At 33.3% G+C, this 19,906-nt stretch overlaps 1 protein-coding gene across 6 annotated transcripts in view; it reads left to right on the top strand.

Moving 5' to 3' along the window:
• Nucleotides 1-19,698, top strand: part of LOC145255730 (leucine-rich repeat protein 1-like) — a 40,429-nt gene extending 20,731 nt beyond the window's left edge. For 4 of the 6 annotated variants that reach the window (XM_080114343.1, XM_080114340.1, XM_080114341.1 and 1 more), the window contains exons 2-5: nucleotides 3,815-4,003; nucleotides 14,481-14,579; nucleotides 16,308-17,032; nucleotides 19,256-19,698. In XM_080114343.1, coding sequence (XP_079970469.1) covers nucleotides 3,815-4,003; nucleotides 14,481-14,579; nucleotides 16,308-17,032; nucleotides 19,256-19,502 — 1,260 coding nt within the window. In that variant the 3' untranslated portion in view covers nucleotides 19,503-19,698. The remainder of the gene's footprint in view (nucleotides 1-3,814; nucleotides 4,004-14,480; nucleotides 14,580-16,307; nucleotides 17,033-19,255) is intronic. The other 2 variants (XM_080114346.1, XM_080114344.1) reach the window with 2 other exon arrangements.
• The last annotated feature ends 208 nt before the right edge of the window (nucleotides 19,699-19,906 follow it).

Raw genomic sequence — 19,906 nt, 5'->3', positions numbered from 1 at the left:
TAAAAGTGCTCCTTTTGGCAACCACGCATATAAAGAGCACTTTTTTTTTAGTTGGAGAAATTACCCCCGGATTTGGCGCAATTACCACAAAGTAATAGAGAAAAATTGTCCCCGATCAGTGAAAGAGAAATCCTTTTAGACTGAAGCCATTTTACTTTTTTGCCCCAATCAATAATGAAGGAGCGGAGTTTTCCTATTAAAAACTGACCATGTGTTTAACTGTTTAATAGACACCAAGAAAATATCAGTACTTACGTCATCAACTGCAAATTTCACTGAACACTTCGAACACTCATCATAAATTTTTCCAAACGGTCTAAATCTATACAGAGCGATTGTTTTTTCTTGCTTCCTTAGTTTTACCCTTCACAATTTTAAAGTAGTTTGGGAAGATGTTGGATATTGCCATTTTATAACAGGGTTGCTGCATCAGTGTTCATTCTACTGTCATTGCATGCTATGAAGAAAATGGTCACAAAGTTTTGGCTTCTTTTCTACAATTTAAATAAATTTTATTTAAATGGTTTTAACACAAAATATGGCCAGATTTATTAAAACAGGTATTCTAACGTAGACCCTCACTACCATGTCTCCTTCTCTAACATCAGGGGTCTACGTTCTAACCTTCCAGAGGTTGAAACCCAATAACAGGAAACTAAACCAGACATATTATTTCTAAGCGAAACTGACATTGTACAGACTATTTCCCTAGATGAGTTTTTAATTAAAGGATACTCTAATTTAACTTCCAAATATGACCCCCCAAGATCGCCATGGGCATGGAATATGTGCCTATATAAAAAATGGCTTTCCAGAGAAGATCTTAACTTACCCTATATGTGCTTCTGGGTTGCACTTGCTCAAACTACTGCATTTATATTTGTTCTCTATCACCCCCACAACAGTGGAGTTACTATCTTTAAAAGCATATCTGAGAAAATTGACCATGTCATATCTGCTTATCCTTCAGCTTGTGGAGACTTTAATGTTCACAATGTGGAATGATTAACTCCCTCAAACAAGACCAATGATGAAGGGAGGTTCTGTCATGATTTCTCCATTGCTTATGACCTCACAGATTGTTCATCTTACAGTATATCGATACACTATGGCTGACTGGGATAACTTCCGTACATTTATATCGGATCTTCCTCTGCGTTCCATGTTTAAAAAGGATGTGTCCTCTATAGTATCAGACCTGATCGAATGATTAATTGTAGGTATAGACCGTTTCATACCCTCGAAAAAATTCCAACAAAAACTTAACAGCCAGCCTCCAGAATGTGCTGCTGCCATTGCGGACAGAAATCACTTTTTCCATTGCTTCAAATGTAATAGATGTACTGAGACTAAAGCTGCTTTCAGAACTGCCAGCAACCATTGTAAAAAAAGAACGCAAGAGTGTTGTATGCTTAGTCCAGTCAAGCCCAAAGTAGCTGAGCAGCGGCTTGGTTCCCACCAGTTTTGGCAAATAGCAAACAGAATCCTGAACAGAAGCGTGTGCTCTATCCCAACTATCATCAATGGACCGGAGGTCATCTCATCAAACTTGGACAAAGCCAAACTCTTTGCCAAGAACTTTGTAGCTAACTCTACCCTTTGTGATCAAGGCCACAAACCTCCAATATTTCCTCCTGTATCAGAAAACACGCTATGTAATATACAAATATCTGTACGTGATGTTGCCAAGCTAATCAAAAACCTTGATTCCTGTAAAGCAACCAGCCCTGACGGTATTCCAATTATAGTACTCAAAAAACTTCAATCAGAACTAGCGCCCATCCTTACAAAACTGTTTAAACGTTGTCTTAAGGAGAATTGTTTCCCATCACCCTGGAAAACCTCAACAGTATGCCCTGTATTTAAGAATTCAGGTGATAAGTTGCTGGAATCCATATTAAATAGAGAAGTAGTCAACCACCTTAGCAGAAATAACCTTCTTACTGACATGCAATATGGTTTCCATTCTGCTAAGATCTACAGCAGATGTACTAACGGTTATATCTCATAGGATTAGCGAATCTCTCGACTGAGGCTACCTTTCTAGGGCAATTGCTCTTGACATATCAAAGGCCTTTGATAGAGTATGACAGAAAGGTTTACTTCACAAGATCTCCAGCTACAGTATAGCTGGAAATGTCTTCTCAATTATTAAATCATTTCTCTCTGATAGGTTCATAAGAGTAGTGGTTGATGGGCAGAAATCAGAAGCTCTCAGTATTAATGCTGGAGTTCCTCTCTTCCTGATCTACATTAATGATCTTCCTAATCACATCCTTACAGACACATCCTTTGTAGACATTTATGCTGATGACACTACTATCTATGGTAGCACATCTAAGACCGTAAACGACCATGTTCTCTCAGATTCTCTCTCCTCTGATCTTGAGCAAGTGGTACAATGGGGAAAGAAGTGGCTTGTTACTTTTAATGCATCTAAAACCAAGTTTTTATCTTTACATCATCAACGCTCTGATCCCCATCTGGCATCAATTGAAATGAATGGCTCGCGTCTTGGGGAGGCCTCATGTTTTGACAAGCTTCTTTGCTTGACCTTTACTCCTGATCTGAAATGGAATACATTAAATCCGTTGCCAAAGCCGCTGAAAAAATGGTAGGATTCTTCTATCGATCCAGTTAATATCTCCCTGCTGATGCAATTCTCTACCTATATAAGAGCCAGGTACGTCCAAGGATGGAGTACTGTTGCCACATTTGGGCAGGAGCTGCTAGAAAGGACTTATCCTGTCTTGATAGAGTTCAAAATAGACTTCGTAGCCTCATAGGGGATGTCCTTTTCTCTTCCCTGCAACCTCTATCTCACAGAAGAGATGTTGCAAGTTTGTCTCTGCTTTATCGTTATTTTCATGGCAAGTGCTCGGCTGAGCTCCAATCTATGGTCCCCCCTCGCCAAACTTTCACAAGAAACACCTGTCTAGCAGAAAACACTATCACTAATTTCCCTCACTCTTTATCTGTGTCTAAACCTAAACATAGATTCCATGAACAAAGCTTCTTTCTTAGAACTGCACGCCTGTGGAATTGTCTTCCGTTTTCCTGCTTTCCAGTTGACTACAATATGGTTGTCTTCAAGTCTAACGTAAACAAGTTTTTGATGAGCCATTCCATATAAGTCTTTTCATCAAGTGGCCTCTTGGCCTTGATAAGTGGTGATGCCTATGTAAAAAAAAAAAAAAAAAAAAAAAAGGTCGACATATATGTACTATAGAAATGGAATTGAGTTTGTTAGTTCCATCTCGTTTACCAAATCTATTGCGAGATGAGGAGGAAGATATATCTTGTATTCAAGTATTGTATTGGCATCTCAAACAAAACTAATTTGTGAGAAAAATAATTTTTGTAAAAGTTGCCTCCTACATGAACAGTCACCCAATGTATATATCCCTCACAACTGAAAGCATGCAAGTTACAAAAAAAAAATAGATCCTACTTATGTAATGCAATAGTAATTTCATTAAGCTTGAAATCATGGCAAAATTGTGCTAAAAGTTATATGATCCCAAACAAAATAGTTAACACTCAAAAATACAACATAAGGCAAATAGATAGTGAGAGAATTTTTAAGGACAGACATTTTTTATGGGGAAATAAAGAAGCAATAATTTCAGTAATTCGAATAAAAATTTTGGCATTATTAATACCACTGACATTTTGCAAAAGTTCAATGATCATTTAGTGTTACATCAAAAATGATTTTCCAATTTTCAAATCTTGATTATTCTACAATTATAATATAATGAATATATTTTATAAAAGAAAGTTTTTAAAATGTTAAATATTTTTTTCATTTTAGAAAACAATGAGATTTATGTGTGATCTTGAAATCTGTAACCTCAACTTGCCATCCCATAATCTGAAGAGCTCGGGTCGATCAAGTCGAGGTTTCTTAAGTATTGGCCAGAAACCTGGAAGCACCAATAAAAACCGAACCATTTTTATTTCCTTTGCTACAGCAAAGGATAAATCTGGAACTCAATATTTGGTGAGATTTTCTTAATTCATCATATTTCTCTTGCGTTAAATATCATGAGATGTAATAATAAAATTTTTACGTCGTTATTGCTATTAAAAGTTAGTATGTGCATATGTTTATATAGATTTTACTAAACTCAAAAACTTATCATTCTAATGTGGGTTATATTCAGTTCAAAAGACATAAAAAAGGTGTAGAAGTACTATTAAATACTGATTAAGCAAAATTAACTGAATTTCAATTTTTTTATGTCTTAAATTTACATTTTTTCAATCTTTGTTTCTTTTTGAGAACAAAACTTTGAATCATAGATTTTGTCAAAATTGGAAATACGATTCTAGACATAAGGTTTTGTATCATTAATTTTGTTTTTAGTCTTTATAAGGAAACACAAAAGTGATACAAAATTTTAATCTTTATAAGGAAACATAAGTGATACAAAATTTTAATCTTTATAAGGAAACATAAGTGATACAAAATTTTAATCTTTATAAGGAAACATAAGTGATACAAAATTTTAATCTTTATAAGGAAACATAAGTGATACAAAATTTTAATCTTTATAAGGAAACATAAGTGATACAAAATTTTAATCTTTATAAGGAAACATTAAAGTGATACAAAATTTTAATCTTTGTAAGGAAACATTAAAGTGATACAAAATTGTAATCTTTATAAGGCAACATAAAAGTGATACAAAATTTTAATCTTTATAAGGCAACATAAAAGCGATACAAAATTTTAATCTTTATAAGGAAACATAAAAGTGGTACAAAATTTTAATCTTTATAAGGAAACATGTGATACAAAATTGTTCTATTTGAAAAATTAATTTTACTCTTCGTGGGGCAGGTATTCTTCTAGTTAATTCATAAAAATTGGACAGTTTTATGAAATGTCATAATACTAATATTGTAGGTTTTTCGATTTCTCGCAAACAGTAATCTAGTCTAATAAAATGGGCACCTTATCTTTTTAGTTTTGATTCCATTTCACACAGTTTTTCTCTTATGATTGTTGTTTTTGTCACATTTAATGTTACTTATTTAAATGTATAATATTAATTATTACTCGTTTAGTATTAAATTGTGCTAATGTTTGAGATGGAGAAAAGGGATGAGCTTTTTTCAGACATTTGAAACTATGTAGGATTTTAGAAATATGAATCCTACAATTACTTGTCAGTGTGTCACTTCCATTAGGAAGTGTATTTCACTTAACCATCTTCACACTTAGTGCGTCTCACAACTATTTAAAATCTCGTTAACCTGATTTTATTAGACCAATCACAACTTTGTATCTACCTCTTTCTCCAACTATAATATAGTAAATGGTAACAATGGATTCCTAACTCTCAAACTAATTTACTCATCTGATCAAAAGATAAAATAAAAAAATTAAGTCTGTAAAATAAAAAAAATGGTTCCACATGTTGCGTTCAGATATACTGATCGCTAAAGAAATAAGAACGTGTTCAATAAATCTGACCAGAATTAATTATAACCAAATACAAAGTTACTAAAATATACAATAAACATTCATACAAGCAAGATAACACAAAAACATTTGTGTAAAAATGTGTGTACTGAAAGTTTATAAAAGTTCAATAGTATCGTTGAATTTTATGAATAATTGATTGTTTTTGGTGATACATTATGTTCGATTGTTTTTGGTTAGTATTAAAGTTCATAAAGGATCAATCTCCTTACCTCACAAGTCTGTTTGCTGCTCTCCGAGTGCATGAAGCGTGTGGTTTATGCATGTGCACTGCTTGGTACCAAGCGAAAAAGAGGAAGAAGAGAAGGGAAACGGAAGGCTATGTCAGAGGTCACAGGAAATGCAAGCATATCAAAGTCATGTGATGTTTGCACGTGCCCCACTCCATGCGTGTATGTGGTACTGCACACATCTTGTTCTGTGTCTGTGTGTTTGATCTAGACAAAGCGAATTTGGTAGGTTAAAATGGCTCACTATAATATCCCCCCCCAGATAACTGGAAGCTAAAAAGAAAAAAAAATGGAAAAGGGCAGATGTATGTGAACTAAGAGTATCAGAACGAAGAGGAAAAAGAAAAATATTTTAAGAGATGTCGAAGTCTGCATATTTGCATGGAAATACTACATGACGACCACTTTGAGTTGTGCATGTAGCAGGTGTAGATACAGGTTCAGAGTCTGGGGAGTGTATGTCTGGTTCAATATGTGGTGTAGGAGCAACAGGCGTAATGACGATGTCTGAATATGGTGTCATGATCGGGTCAGAGGTGGGTATGATTACTGGTTCTGAATCTGAATAACTGGCAGACGTACTTGCATGAATGGAGATCAGGTGGGTAGTATGGTTTGGAAGTAACAGAGCGCAGTGGATTGTACATCACTCGAGACATTGCAAGTTTCAAATGGTCAGCATAACCAGAGGTGGTGGCGCGTATGGACCTGTCAACTGTGAAAATCCCCAGGAATGCGAAGAGTGGTTCCAAAAACCATCTCTGCTGGTGTAGCGTTCTAGTCTTCTTTAATAATGGACCGGAGCCCTAGAAGAACAAGTGGTAAATGTTCATTCCAGCAATGCGGTTTGGGCTGAGCAGCTAATGCAGTTTTTGGTTGACGATGAAAGCGCTCTACCATCCCATTAGCAGAAGGATGATAGGCAGTAGTTGCAATGTGGGAAATTCCAAAAGATTTTTAAAGTTCTCGTAGGTGTGTGACGTAAACTGGGAACCTCTGTCGGTGGTAACAGTGGTGGGTACACCAAAGTTAGGAATCCAGTTCTCTACAAATGCACGGGCTACGACTTCTGTTGAAATGTTGTGCAAAGAAATTGCTGGTGGCCAACGTGTAAAACAGTCTCTCATGGTGAGCGTATAGCAATGACCAGCGGAAGGCGGCAGTGAACCTACGATATCCAGGTGGACATGTGAAAAACGAGCATCAGATACAGAGTTGTTGCCTGGAGTGGATTTGTTCTGGCGGTGAACTTTTGTAGTCTGGCAAGAAATACATGCCTAAGTCCATTTGCGTATGTTGACATTCATGCCGGGCCAGAAAAAGCAAACTGCGATGAGCTTGACTGTTGCGTGCTTACCGGGGTGTGTGAGATAGTGGAAATGCCGGAAAATGCGCTTCCGACACGATGGAGGCAGGTAAGGTTGTGGATGTGCAAATGAGCTTGTACGAGAATGGGACTGGTGTCTTTTCTAGTGGAATCTGTGAGTGACACATCATGTTCTTACTCGGTTGCGATGTAATCGAAGTCGAGGAACTCCTCCAGACTGCTGATATCACAAAAACGCAAGTGTGTATCTGCCACAATATTCATTTTACCAGGTAAATACTGTATATCAGCAGAATATTGTGTGACATAGTCCATCTGTTGTAATTCCCAGGGTGTATGTTTCCCAGAAATGGACGACGTAAGGGAAGCAACCAGTGGTTCGTGGTTAGTGAAAATCGTGAATTGTCTCCCTTCCAATATGTAGTTTTATATGAATGTATGTATTTTTCTATGTGAGACACCTCATAAAGTAGAACATAATTTTTATTTTCTATGAATATCTCCTATTTTTGTATGTGAGACGCTTAATAAAGTACACCATAATTTTTATTTTATATGAATGTCTTGTATTTTTGTATGTGAGATGCTTCATTAAGTAGAACATAATTTTTATTTTATATGAATGTCTCGTATTTTTGTAGCATTACAAGTTGATTTTTTTCTTTTTAGATAATTGTTATTTTATCAACTCACATGAAAAGAGCTATGTAAAAGATGCTTAAAACCGTTTGAATTATGCAAATACCACCAGTAGTTCAAAAGTTATGAAAATTTTAAGTGCCATGGACATTTTTCTTTTGAAAAAGTGGGCTAAATTACGGACCTCAACATTTCAAGAAATTCACTAATTTCGCCACCATTTATTAATTTTTCAAGCTATTCTCATGTATCATCTTATGTAAAATTGTATGCTCTTTCTGATCATGCAGTCAAATCTGATGTATACCATGTATTTGCATAAGCCATGAATTATAAATTCAGATATACAAATTTCAATTTTTTTTAAACTGGCGCATGGTATCATACAGTTGGTGTCTATTCATGAACAAAACTAAGTATTGTAGTGGTATTTAAATATAGCTTTATTGAGAGTAGGTATTTACCAAAGGAGAACTTAATCTGAGGTGTAACCATTGAATGCCTCAAGAGCATTCATGGCCGGTATTTACTACTCCCCTCAAAGAAAAGAAAATATTGAGTAGATATGAATTAATCTCAGAAATAAATCGAAGAAAATTTTTCATATAGATTTTGGATTTTTATAAAAGATGGAAATTCCCATAATCGACCAGAACTTATGCATTTTGGGAGTGGTCTAATTTTTACAATAAACGCCTGATTTACATTTTATAAATCCAATCCTATCTGGTCAAAAATGTACCCCTATTTTCTGAGATGCAGCCGTAAATCATACTCTACATGAATCTTCGAATGTAGCTTCCACAATACCAGGAGTCCTGATAACTATATATTCACCAGTTGATGGTAATTTTTGTCATTTCTAATTCTCTTGTTTTACTGAAAATTCAACTACGTAGACAAAGAAATAAAATGGTAAATTTTTATTTGTTTCCACCTTAAATTTTTCTTTAAACTGACTACATTTATAGGTTTTAGGTATGCTGAAAACGAACATCACATTTAAATTTTCTGTAAATAAGTAGTTTTCCAGATATTAAGCGATGTCATTTCTTATGCTATCGCTGGTGGCCATCTTGGTATGCGTGAGTGCACAAACTCAACCCCGAGAAACTACGTGCAAACATGCGTACCAAGATGGCCACCAGCAATAACATTAGAAAGCTACTTATTTGTGGAAAATTTAAACGCGATATTCATTTTCAGCATACCTGAAAATTTTAAAGAAAAATGCTAAGGTGGAAACAAGGTAAAAAATTTACCGTTTTATTTCTTTGTTTGCATAATTGAATTTTCATCACAACAACAGAATAGAAGTGACATAAGCCAAACAAGTCAACACTTCTTATATAAAAAATGCATCGCAACGAAATTCTTTATCGAATTTTTATGTTTTGAAATCAAATATTTTGTTATTAAAAGTGATTTTAAAAACATTGAGAATGGACACGTGTCAAGGGCCGACATTATTTTAAAACCCTAGCCTTTGACGTGTTATTTTAAAACCCTAGCCTTTGACGTGTTTTTTATATATTTATTTCCGTAAAATTTATTTGTAAAAATTAGTTGGTTCGATAGAGAATTTCATTGTAATGAGTTTTAATCCCCCCATCCCAGTTTTTTTAATGATTTTTCTTCTGTTATTTTACTGCACTGAGATAATGTTTGTGAAAATTTATCTAAAAAAAAAATAAAATTATTAATTAAAAGTAAAAATACATTTTTTATTTTATAAATAAGATATTTAAACAAAAAAGATTTTATCTATATATTTTTTTCATGTCGTAAAGTTTTCCGATATAAAAATTATAAAAGGGTAAAGAAACGGTTATTATTATTTTATTATTTTTTTTTTTTTTTTTAGATATCCTCAGTTAAAAAAATAACGGATTTGTTTGACAGATTCAAAAAAGTGGTCTCAGCAATGAAGAAACCCACCCAATCACGAGGACGGGTTTCTAACAGTATTTTGTATACTTTTAAGTCATTGTCGAGATTTCAAAGATATGAGATATCACGTGTCTATTTTTCTTATGCTTGTGTAATGCTCAATGCTACTTACTTTTCGAAATAAACAAACATTTTATATTAAATAAAACACTAAAAACTTATTCAACTAGGTAGAAGAGTACTTGTTACTTATATATTAATACGGTAACATGTGTGGTCATTTGTGTGTCACGCTTTCCGGCAAATTTCATTGGTTGAGATTTAAGAACACACACTCTATTGTATTAATATATAGATTATACTAAATGTGAGTTAATGAATTTGGTGAGTGTTTAATGAGATCCCAGGCATAATATCCTCCTTCTTTTCAAGTAGGGGGAAGGGGATGATAGTCTGGCGAGTTTACTTCCGGTGATGATGTCATTATCTTCTGTAAAAAAAAAAATGCATATAATATATATACTACATTGACATACGATGTCATATTCCAAAGATCACATGGATGTACTGCTGATTATAAAAACCAGGTAAATGGATCAGTGCATGCTAGGGGCTTATTTGTAACATTCCAAAAATCATGTAAATATATTAAGTAATCCAGAGTTCATATTTTCATTCTTAATGTCCTCATTGCAGTAATTGCAAAAAAGTCTTAAGGAGGGAGGGATTAAAGTCACTGGAATGCTGAGACTGACACTACACTCAGAAGTTCATGTTGAAGTAATGGTTGCCTAATCCCTAACCATGTTAATGTTTTTATGTATTAATTTTGAAAAGCTGCTGAAACAGTTTGATTTAACCATTACTTTATTTCATATATATTTTTAACAGTTGGGTGGTGATATGAAATCAGTCCTGGAAATGGCTGAAACGGTTTACGCATTAAACATTACTTCATGTATATTTTTAACAGTCGGGTGGTGATATGAAATCAATCTTGGAAATGGCTGAAACCGTTTACGCATTAAACATTACTTAATTTCATGTATATTTTTAACAGTGGGGTGGGGGATATGAAGACAGTCCCGGAAATGGCCGCAACCATTTACGTTTTAGACATTACTTTATTTAATGTATATTTTTAACAGTGGGGGATATGAAGATGGTCCCGGAAATGGCTGAAACAGTTTACGATTTTAACATTACATTATTTAATGTATATTTTTAACAGTGGGATGGCGGACATGAAGTCAGTCCTGGGATTGGATGAGATAAGTGCAAATATATACTAGCAGCATACCCAGCATCGCCTAGGATTGAATGAGATAGGTGGAAAACATATTGTAGCATCGCCCGGGATCGAATGAGATAGGTGGAAGATATATACTAACAGAAAACATGGCGTCACCCGGGATTGGATTAGATAGATGGAATATATATACTATGAGAATACCCGGAAGTTGTTGATGTGTTTGTAATGAAATAATAAGCCCAGAAGTTATTATTTTAGTAAGAGGTGGAGACATTGTGGGTAAAAATAATGAAAAAAATGATTGTCAAAATAAGTAACATATCCAAGAATTATGAAAATTGATGAAATGTGAGTTAATTGATTGGTGTGTTTGTAATGAAATAATCAACCCAGATAATATATCAAAGTTATTATTTTAGTAATGGGGTTGGGGGATAATGTGGGTTGAAATTATAAAAAATGATTGTCGAAATTAGTAACATATCTAAGAATTATGAAAAATGAAATGTGAGTTAATTGATTGGTGTGTTTATAATGAAATAATCAACCCAGGCAATATATCAAAGTTATTATTTTAGTTAGGGGAAGGGCGATAATGTGGGTCAAAATTATGAAAAATTATTGTCGAAATTAATAACATATCCAAGAATGATGAAAAAAGATGAAATGTTATTGGTGTGTTTGTAATGAAGTAATCAGCCCAGGCAATATATCAAAGTTATTATTTTAGTAAGGGGGGGGGCAATACAGTTTTAACAAAAGGACTCGAATAATATGATTGTTAAAAAAAGCCCAGAGAATGCCCAGCAGCAATATATTACATATGAAAGATGCCACTGTGGAATTTCCACAGGTCCCGCTAGTTATTATTATTACTGTTGTTATTATCATTGTTATTATTAGTATTTTATTTATTTATTTTTTTTGCCTTATTTGGGTGCTTATGCACTTATATTGCCATGATATTTTTTCAAGTAGCATTTTCAAGTTAAAGTTTCACGATATCTTTATTTTATTAAATTGTTAGGTGAAAATACAGAAACAAAACATCCTTCCCTCCCCATGTTAAGAATGGGTTTCTAAATAATAACGCTATTATTTCAGTAATGTAGCATGAATGCACAAGTACATTTTATTTGTTATATTTTTGTTTTTTGACCACGAAAAAACACAGTTCTACCTGAAATACAAGTAAGAAGTTATAAATACCATGATAACAGTAGCAATACACATGAAAAAATTGAAATGGCTTAAAATATTTCAATATTGGTGACTATATAGAAAGAGCTTCATGAGCTAAGAAATAATCTTTTTAAATTTTTAAAATCCAATTAAAATTAAGGAACTTATGACTATTTTTATACCTTGCATGTTTGAATATTTTTCCCTATTTAAGACCATATGCGTTTTGTCACATTTTTTACACTACTTTTTCAGTAAAAATGCTGTATTTTTGTTAAAACAGAAGATTAAGCAATGAAATTTGCTTTATAAGTGTATTTTTGTGCTAGCAATAAGATTATGCTACTAAAAATCTCCAGAAATTAATGGTTTCCAAATAATCTGCAGTAAATATACATAAATATACTGCAATTCCTTAAAATGCCATGTATTCATTAAAAGAAAAGAAATTATAGAACTCCAAGTTGAATTGTTGAACTTTTTTTTATTTTTTTATGTACAAAAAACTGAAATCGAAATCCAGCATTGTTTAAAAATGAATATATTGCAATATTTCTTTGGTATTATTGTAGATCAATACATTCAGTTATCCCCCCCCCATCTGACCACCTCTCCAAAATATGTAATTCTATCTTTATAGACAACTAGCGGGGGTACCTGGTGTTGCCCGGTTGTTTCGAGGTGTGTGTAAGGAGGGGGGGATAAAGTAAAGAATAATCAAAGCAATAACCCTGTTTAAATATAAAAAAGAAAAAACGATGTTAAACTTCTTTAAAAAAGAAATCAGAAAAACAAAAAGCATAAATCATGGAAAAAAATGATGGATGTGTTCGGAAAAACAAAAAAACAGCGAAAAGCGAAAAAAAAAAAATGGCATAAATAACCCTTCGATTCGGTTAACTCCATGGTGCATTTCACCCAGTAGAATTAAAATTCCATTCCAATTTTTTTAAGCAACTATGAAGTAAAGAAAACCCAGAAGTGTCGCTCATACACGTGAACCAAAACAATCATATTTTACATCTTCAATTGTTTAGATATTAAAAAAATTTACAATTTTTTTAATATTTATATGGTTGATAACAAAATAACTAAACACGAAAGAAATTATTTTATTACCAGATTTTCAATTTAAAAAAAAAAATCTATCTAGAATAAAAATCAACAACAAACAAAATGCGTCTGTTTATGCCATGCTATCGTTGCTGCTGCTACTACTAATACTACATCAGTCTATATTCAAATTCCAAACAATTTTTTTTCGGATATCATGTTTTTAAATTGCTACCTACCACGAGAGACAGCAATGTACAATTATTTTTTTAATGGATAAACATTATAAAATTATTTTTTAATGGATAAACATAAAATTATTTTTTTTAATGAATAAACATAAAATTATTTTTATGGATAAACATTATAAAATTATTTTTTATGGATTAACATTATAAAATTTTTTTTTAATGGATAAACATTATAAAAAGATTGTTTTATTTAACATTGAGTGTCTGAAGAAAATCTTTTTCCAAATTTTCCATACCCGTCATTTTAAAATATTTTTTTTAACAACAAAAAAACGAGTGATCAAATCAATTTTGGACACCCAAAACTATTAAAAATGACATCTCTTCTAGTTAATTTCCAAATTTCATGAGACTAGCAGTACCAACATAGTATGAGCGTTTACAAGTCGGGGGTGGTCATTACAAAATTTTACCGAAAACGCTGTTTTTGTTAAAAGAAGGATCTATGATAAGAGTTATCGTACTTATGATAACTCTTATCATAGACCCTTCTATGATTACCTCACTTTTACGTTGTAATCCCATAATCCTTTTTTTTTTCACTTCCTCTTCCTGCCTTAAATAAAATATATTTCTCTTTATACCCGTCACGCACGTGTTCGTATCCTCTTTCAAATCTTCGTTCCAGTTCCTTTTCTCTTTTCACTGAAATGCAACTGACAACAGGTTATGTGCCCAGGAGAGATAATGGAAGCCGATGGAACAGACTTTTATTTGACGGAGATGAAACCAAATACAAAATTTGGGAAACAAAATTTTTATGTCATTTATGCACGCTTGGTCTAAATTCCTGTATCATGGCAGTGTTTGGTCCTGATCCCTTCCTTCTTTAGACATTTCTGGACAGGAGGTACATCAGCCTTTCCCTATCACATTTTTATGTCAGATTCTTCATAAAGTGGAACCTAATTTTTATTTTATATTAATATCTCCTTTTTTAAGAAAGAGTCTTCATTAAGTGGAACAAATTTTATTTTATATGAAACATCTCATACTTTTTTGTATGAGATGTTTCATAAAGTAGAATGTAATCACAAAATTTTAACTTTTTTTCAAACTTTTGTCAAATGATATACTTTTGTGATCATTGGTATTTTGTCTTTAAATGACCATCTCATCATTTACATTGTCTTTCTCTACCCTCTTCCTTTTCCCACACTTTCAGGTAAAGGAAAATATAGCAAAAGTGTTCTGCCAGTATGCCAAAGAAGGGAAAGCCACTATTCGACTGAAATCTCCTCAGATTGATCTGCGTATAAGCAAGGTAAGTGTAAGGAATAAGAAAAAAACTTACACTTTTCTCTCATTTTACCATGTAACGCATTTATGGAAATTTCTTTATGTGACATTATTTTGCTGAGTAAATGTAGCTCGTATATGGTATATACGAGCTACATTTACTAAGTGGAAACATTATCGAGTGGAGGTAAAAAAAAAAAATATTCAAGTTTAATAACTTGATAATAAGAAATTAGTTTACAATTTTTTTTTACATATAATCTTTATTGGTTTTAGTTTTGTTTTTTATTTCAATAAATCTTCCATTATTAATACATAAATTGGAATAATGATTCATTGTGAATTTAACAAAGTTACATTTAGGCGAGAAAAACATGTATGCAAGATCTTGTCTGATACTTTTATTAAAGAGTTGCCCTAGTCTGAACAGTGCTGCAATGTGATCAGTTCAAGTGAATGATTTATAGCCACAAGAAGTATTTCATCATTATTGTTTCTTCCTCTTTTGGGCCCCAGCAGAAATTCTTTCAGGCATTTGTATATGCATCACACAGGCTGTGATCGTCAGTTGTTGACTTTGTACAAATCCGATACTGGAGGTAGTGTCACTAATGTGGTTTCTGTCACTACTGTAAAAAAAAAAAAAAAAAAAAAAATCCCACACAACTCAAGTTTAAAACATGTAACAAAGTTATACTTGGTTGTTTATTGAACAGGCTTGCAAATCAACCACAAGCAGTTCATTAGCTTAAGGCCCATCTGTCCAAGACCCACACAAACCCAAGTGATCCCTCTGTTTGAATATTTATAGATAGATAGATACTAGTGTTATTTGGAGTAGACCATACGGCCAAAGGATGGATGTACTGCTGCCACATCTGGGCAGGAGCTGCTAAAAACAGCCTATCCTGCCTTGACAGAGTACAAAATAGACTTTGTGGCTTGGTGGGGGATGCCCTTTTCTCTTCCCTGCCACCTCTTTCCCACAGAAGAGACGTAGCGAGCCTGTCTTTGTTCTATCGTTATTTTCATGGCAAGTGCTTGTCTGAGCTCCATTCTCTTGCCCCCCCCCTCGCCAATCTTTTTCAAAAAACACCCGACTAGCTGAAACCACCGTCAATAATTTTCCCTGCTCCTTATCTGTGCCTAAATCAAAACGTAGATTCCATGAACAAAGCTTCTTTCTTAGAACTGCACGCCTGTGGAACTCTGTTCCGCTTGCCTGTTTCCCTCCCGACTTCAACCTGGATGTCTTCAAGTCCAACACAAACAAATTCCTGATTAACCGCCCCCCCCCCAAGTAATGACATCTTACCAATTCTCCAATACTATTGCTACACTATCCCATTGATTACTGTACACACAATAACCCTTATCCCTGAGTAGCCCTCCATGTAAAAAAAAAAAAAAAAAAAAAAAAAAAAAAAAAAAAACACTGACCAATCAGTCTTTTAATTTGGAATGAACATCAAATTTTTTTAGGGTATCAAGTGGTTTGATTTCTCAGCATTAATCTTGACCCCCCCCCACCCTCATTTAAAGAGGCAATAAGTTTTCCAAGTAGAGAAATCAATTTTACATGATCAAATGTCAAACCAGATATTTCTTGCATCACCAACCTGTCATCTGCATTCCACCAAACATGCAGTTAAAAACTTATTCTTCATTAAAAATAATATATGAATTTTTAGAATAATTGCTGAAAAAAAATATGGATTTACAGTTTTGTATTAATTTTTTTTATTCTTTTTAGGCAGATGGTATTCAACTAAAGAGTTTTTTGTCTGTTCTCAAAGGTTGTCTCCAAGGAATTAGTCCACCTTCTAACCAATCTCTCACAGTCTTGTTACCAGTAGCTACCAGACAGCTGGAGAGTTGCAAGAAAAAGTTAAGCATTTTTAAAAAACAGGATTATCCTATTCTCAAAGGTTTTCCCCAATCACTCACACAGTTGACTGTGACAGGCTGTTCTCTCAAAAAAGTTGATTCGCGAATTCTACAATTGAAATTTTTACAAACTCTTGACTTCACAGCAAACCTTCTTACAATGCTCCCAGATTCGTTTTGCAATCTCAAATTGTCTGAACTGATTTTGAAACAAAACCAATTTTCTTCTTTACCATTGTGCTTACTAGAACCACCTCTTGTAAACTGCCTGACACTTTTGGATGTGAATGAGAACAAAATTACAAGACTTCCTGAAAACCTTGACAAATTTCAACAACTGTTAATGTTACACGCCTCACACAACCAGTTGGAGCGACTTCCAACCAAAATTGGTAAGCTTAAAAAGTTAAAAAGTTTGTTTGTGTCGAACAATCAAATCCCACATTTGCCAGCCAGTGTTGTTAATCTTGTTCTTTCTCATCTTGATGTTGCTCATAATACATTTCAATCGACTCCTGCACGTATTGTACAAAATAAAATGGACTTTCCAACTCTCCAGATTTGCTGTGCTGATGTCATTGTCGCTAATAGGTAAGTTTTCAAATGCAAATATTTTCAAATACAGAAGCCTCGTGGTGAGTCTGCTGAGTATAAATATAAACGCAACAATTTACAAATATGTGCATGTTCATAAATAGTTTTCTGATGGTTGGTTGTGTTACGGCATATCAACCCTTTTCAGGTTATTTAATGCAGAAACCAAAGATTTTGAAGAAAAATTTTTTAATAGAATATATTTGTTGTTTTCAAGTCGGTTTCTATTTAACCCATAGTTGGGACCCTAACATGTACTACCACTCCGGGTCAGAGTGGACCTGGGAGCAATGGCAATTAAAGGGTGGCTCCACACTCTCCAAAGCCCGCAAGCTGGGGCCTCACCACTGGATATGTTTATGGTCATATCCAGAACCGTTTTCTGATGGAGACATTGTTATATAATACATTTTTTATAAAATAAAAAAAAAGTCTATTATATAAATCTCAAACATCTGTGTGTTTGTATGTCTGCTAAAAACTTTTGTCATGCACATCGAATCGGTACAAAACTGGTACTATCAATGTTCCGGATGCATGTGAAAATTAGAAAAAAATTATTCATTCTGTAGGGAATTAAAATTTTAGAAAGGTTCGGGGGGGGGGGGGCGTTTTTCACATCTTTTTCTGTCGCAAGTCACACATGCGTATTAAACTAAAACTATGTTTAAAACATTTTGTGGGCAAAAGTGCTGGCCTTCTCCTCTTTTGTGTTTCACATTCAAGCCTGGCAACCATGGCTTTTTTTTTTTTTTTTCAGTTGCATGGGCAGTCTCTGCTATTTTGATTAAAAGAAAAGTTGTTTTGATTTATTTTGGGAGGAGGAGGGGAGTTTTTTTTTCCCCCCAGCGCACAGCAATGCCAGGCACCCACCTGCTAGTTTATTATATAAAGGAGAGATGTTAGTGTGTGTGTTTGCATGTCTGCTAAAAACCTTTTTCATCTGCACTGTACATGCAACATGCAACAACTCGGCATTGTTAGAAAGAGCAACCTCTTGGATAAATAACATCCAAAAATTTGAAAAAAGAATGGTCAATTATTTTGTGTAGAAATTGTGTTTCATTTCAAGGGGGGAGGTCACTTAAAATCGTCTCATTCTAAATGATTTTAACATCTGTGCCTGCGTCAACCATAGATCTCTAAATTAGTTTAAATACAGAATATTTTGATGTGATGTCTTAATCAGCGCTGTGGCCAAATGAATTAGAAGGTTAACCATTAGTTTTGAGGTTCACACACCTACTGGTAGACGTTTTTTTTTTTTTTTTTTTTTTTTTGTTTTGTTTTTTTTTGTTTTTTTGCATTTAAACAGGATTATTTTGTAATTTGTACTATTTACTGGAAGGTTTTTTTTACCGGAAGCTATTAAAACAAAAACAATTTCCTTATTTAGATTTTTAATTTTTTTTATCAGCAGTTTAAATCAACTGAGGGTTAAATTTTTATTTAAAAGAAACAAAAATTCCAAGCCAATTATGATTCTTTAATTAAAACAAAACAAAAACAAAACTTTCTTGCATATGGCAATTTGGGACACTAAAACCAACGCAAAAAACATTAATAACAAAAAAGAAACTGATGAATTGCAGAGTGAAATGTTTCTACAACTTTTTAATGAAACTAAGTTTATAAACTTAGGTAAAAATACTCTAGCAGAACAACTTTTAGGTATTTGGGGCGGTTTTAAATGAATATCACATTTAAGTAGTTTTTATTTTACATTTTTTAACAGTTTATAACCTTTTTTCATTTAGTTATATTTCAAACTTTTCCCCATGCAAACATTTTATTTCATCTGTTTATATTTTTATTTTATTTGACAAATTTTGCTTTTGGTTTCAATTCTCACCCAAGTCACTTTTTTTTTTTTTTTTTTTTTTAATACATTAAAATATACTTTAGCGGGACCCTGCAACCCCCGTTGTTACAAAACGTAAGAAATTAGTATGATTAGGAGCCAGATTGGAGGGGGGGGGATTCTAAGTGGGGAGTTGTGCAGGGAGATGTTTATTCAAATTAAAATTTCTGCATGTCAGTACAATCGGATAAACAGAACAGAGAGGAATTCCAAAGTCTGAAGAAAAAAATTAAAATTTTTCTAAAATAATTTTAATATTTACTTTAAAAAAAAGTGTATTTATTTTGAAGCAATTGTTTATTTCCTTAAAAATTGTCTCTAAAAATTTGACCTCAAATTTTTTTTTTTTTTTTTGCCAGTGTCTCATATAGTGATGAAACCCTCTTTCGACATCTTCAAACTTTCATAGAAGACCACAAATTGTGTTGGTGTGGCAAAAGAGTGTTTGACCAATTTATTCAATGTATCTTCCATTCGAATCTCTATTTCATGACAACATCTTTATGCATGACTAGTTCTGATCGGACAATTCCAATTGAAGCTTATTTTTGTTCACAGAAATGCTGTGATCGATTCACTTTGAAATCCTTTAAAATTGGGATCTAACATTCAATAAAAATTGATATCTACAGGTTTTCTGTGTGAAGTATTTTTATAATTACCCTTATTTTTTCCTTTAAAGGAAAAAATCTTTTAGGATAATTTTTTTTTTCAGGAAGAATTTATCATTTGAAGCCATTGACTTTTTATTAAATCTTGTTAGTTGTTAATCTTTTGTTTGCAATAAAAATTCTACAATTATTGTTTTCCTTTTTTCCTTAAAAAAAAATTTGGTATGTTTTTCTGAAGCTTTTGTTATTTATTAAATATGTCATTTTGTTGGAAAAAAAAAAAAAGGTACTCATGCAGAGAGTGATCCAGATGTAACTCGGAGCCCGCCTGGCTTTCCCCGGAACATGACGTCAACAGCCGGAGTAAGCCGAGCGTCGCTGAGGAAATTAAGCCGAGCA

This window comes from Euprymna scolopes, chromosome 31, assembly GCF_053919585.1.
Source record: "Euprymna scolopes isolate OS-2025 chromosome 31, ASM5391958v1, whole genome shotgun sequence".
Taxonomy (NCBI): Eukaryota; Metazoa; Mollusca; class Cephalopoda; order Sepiida; family Sepiolidae; genus Euprymna; species Euprymna scolopes.
This window is presented reverse-complemented; position numbering and strand designations above follow the sequence as displayed.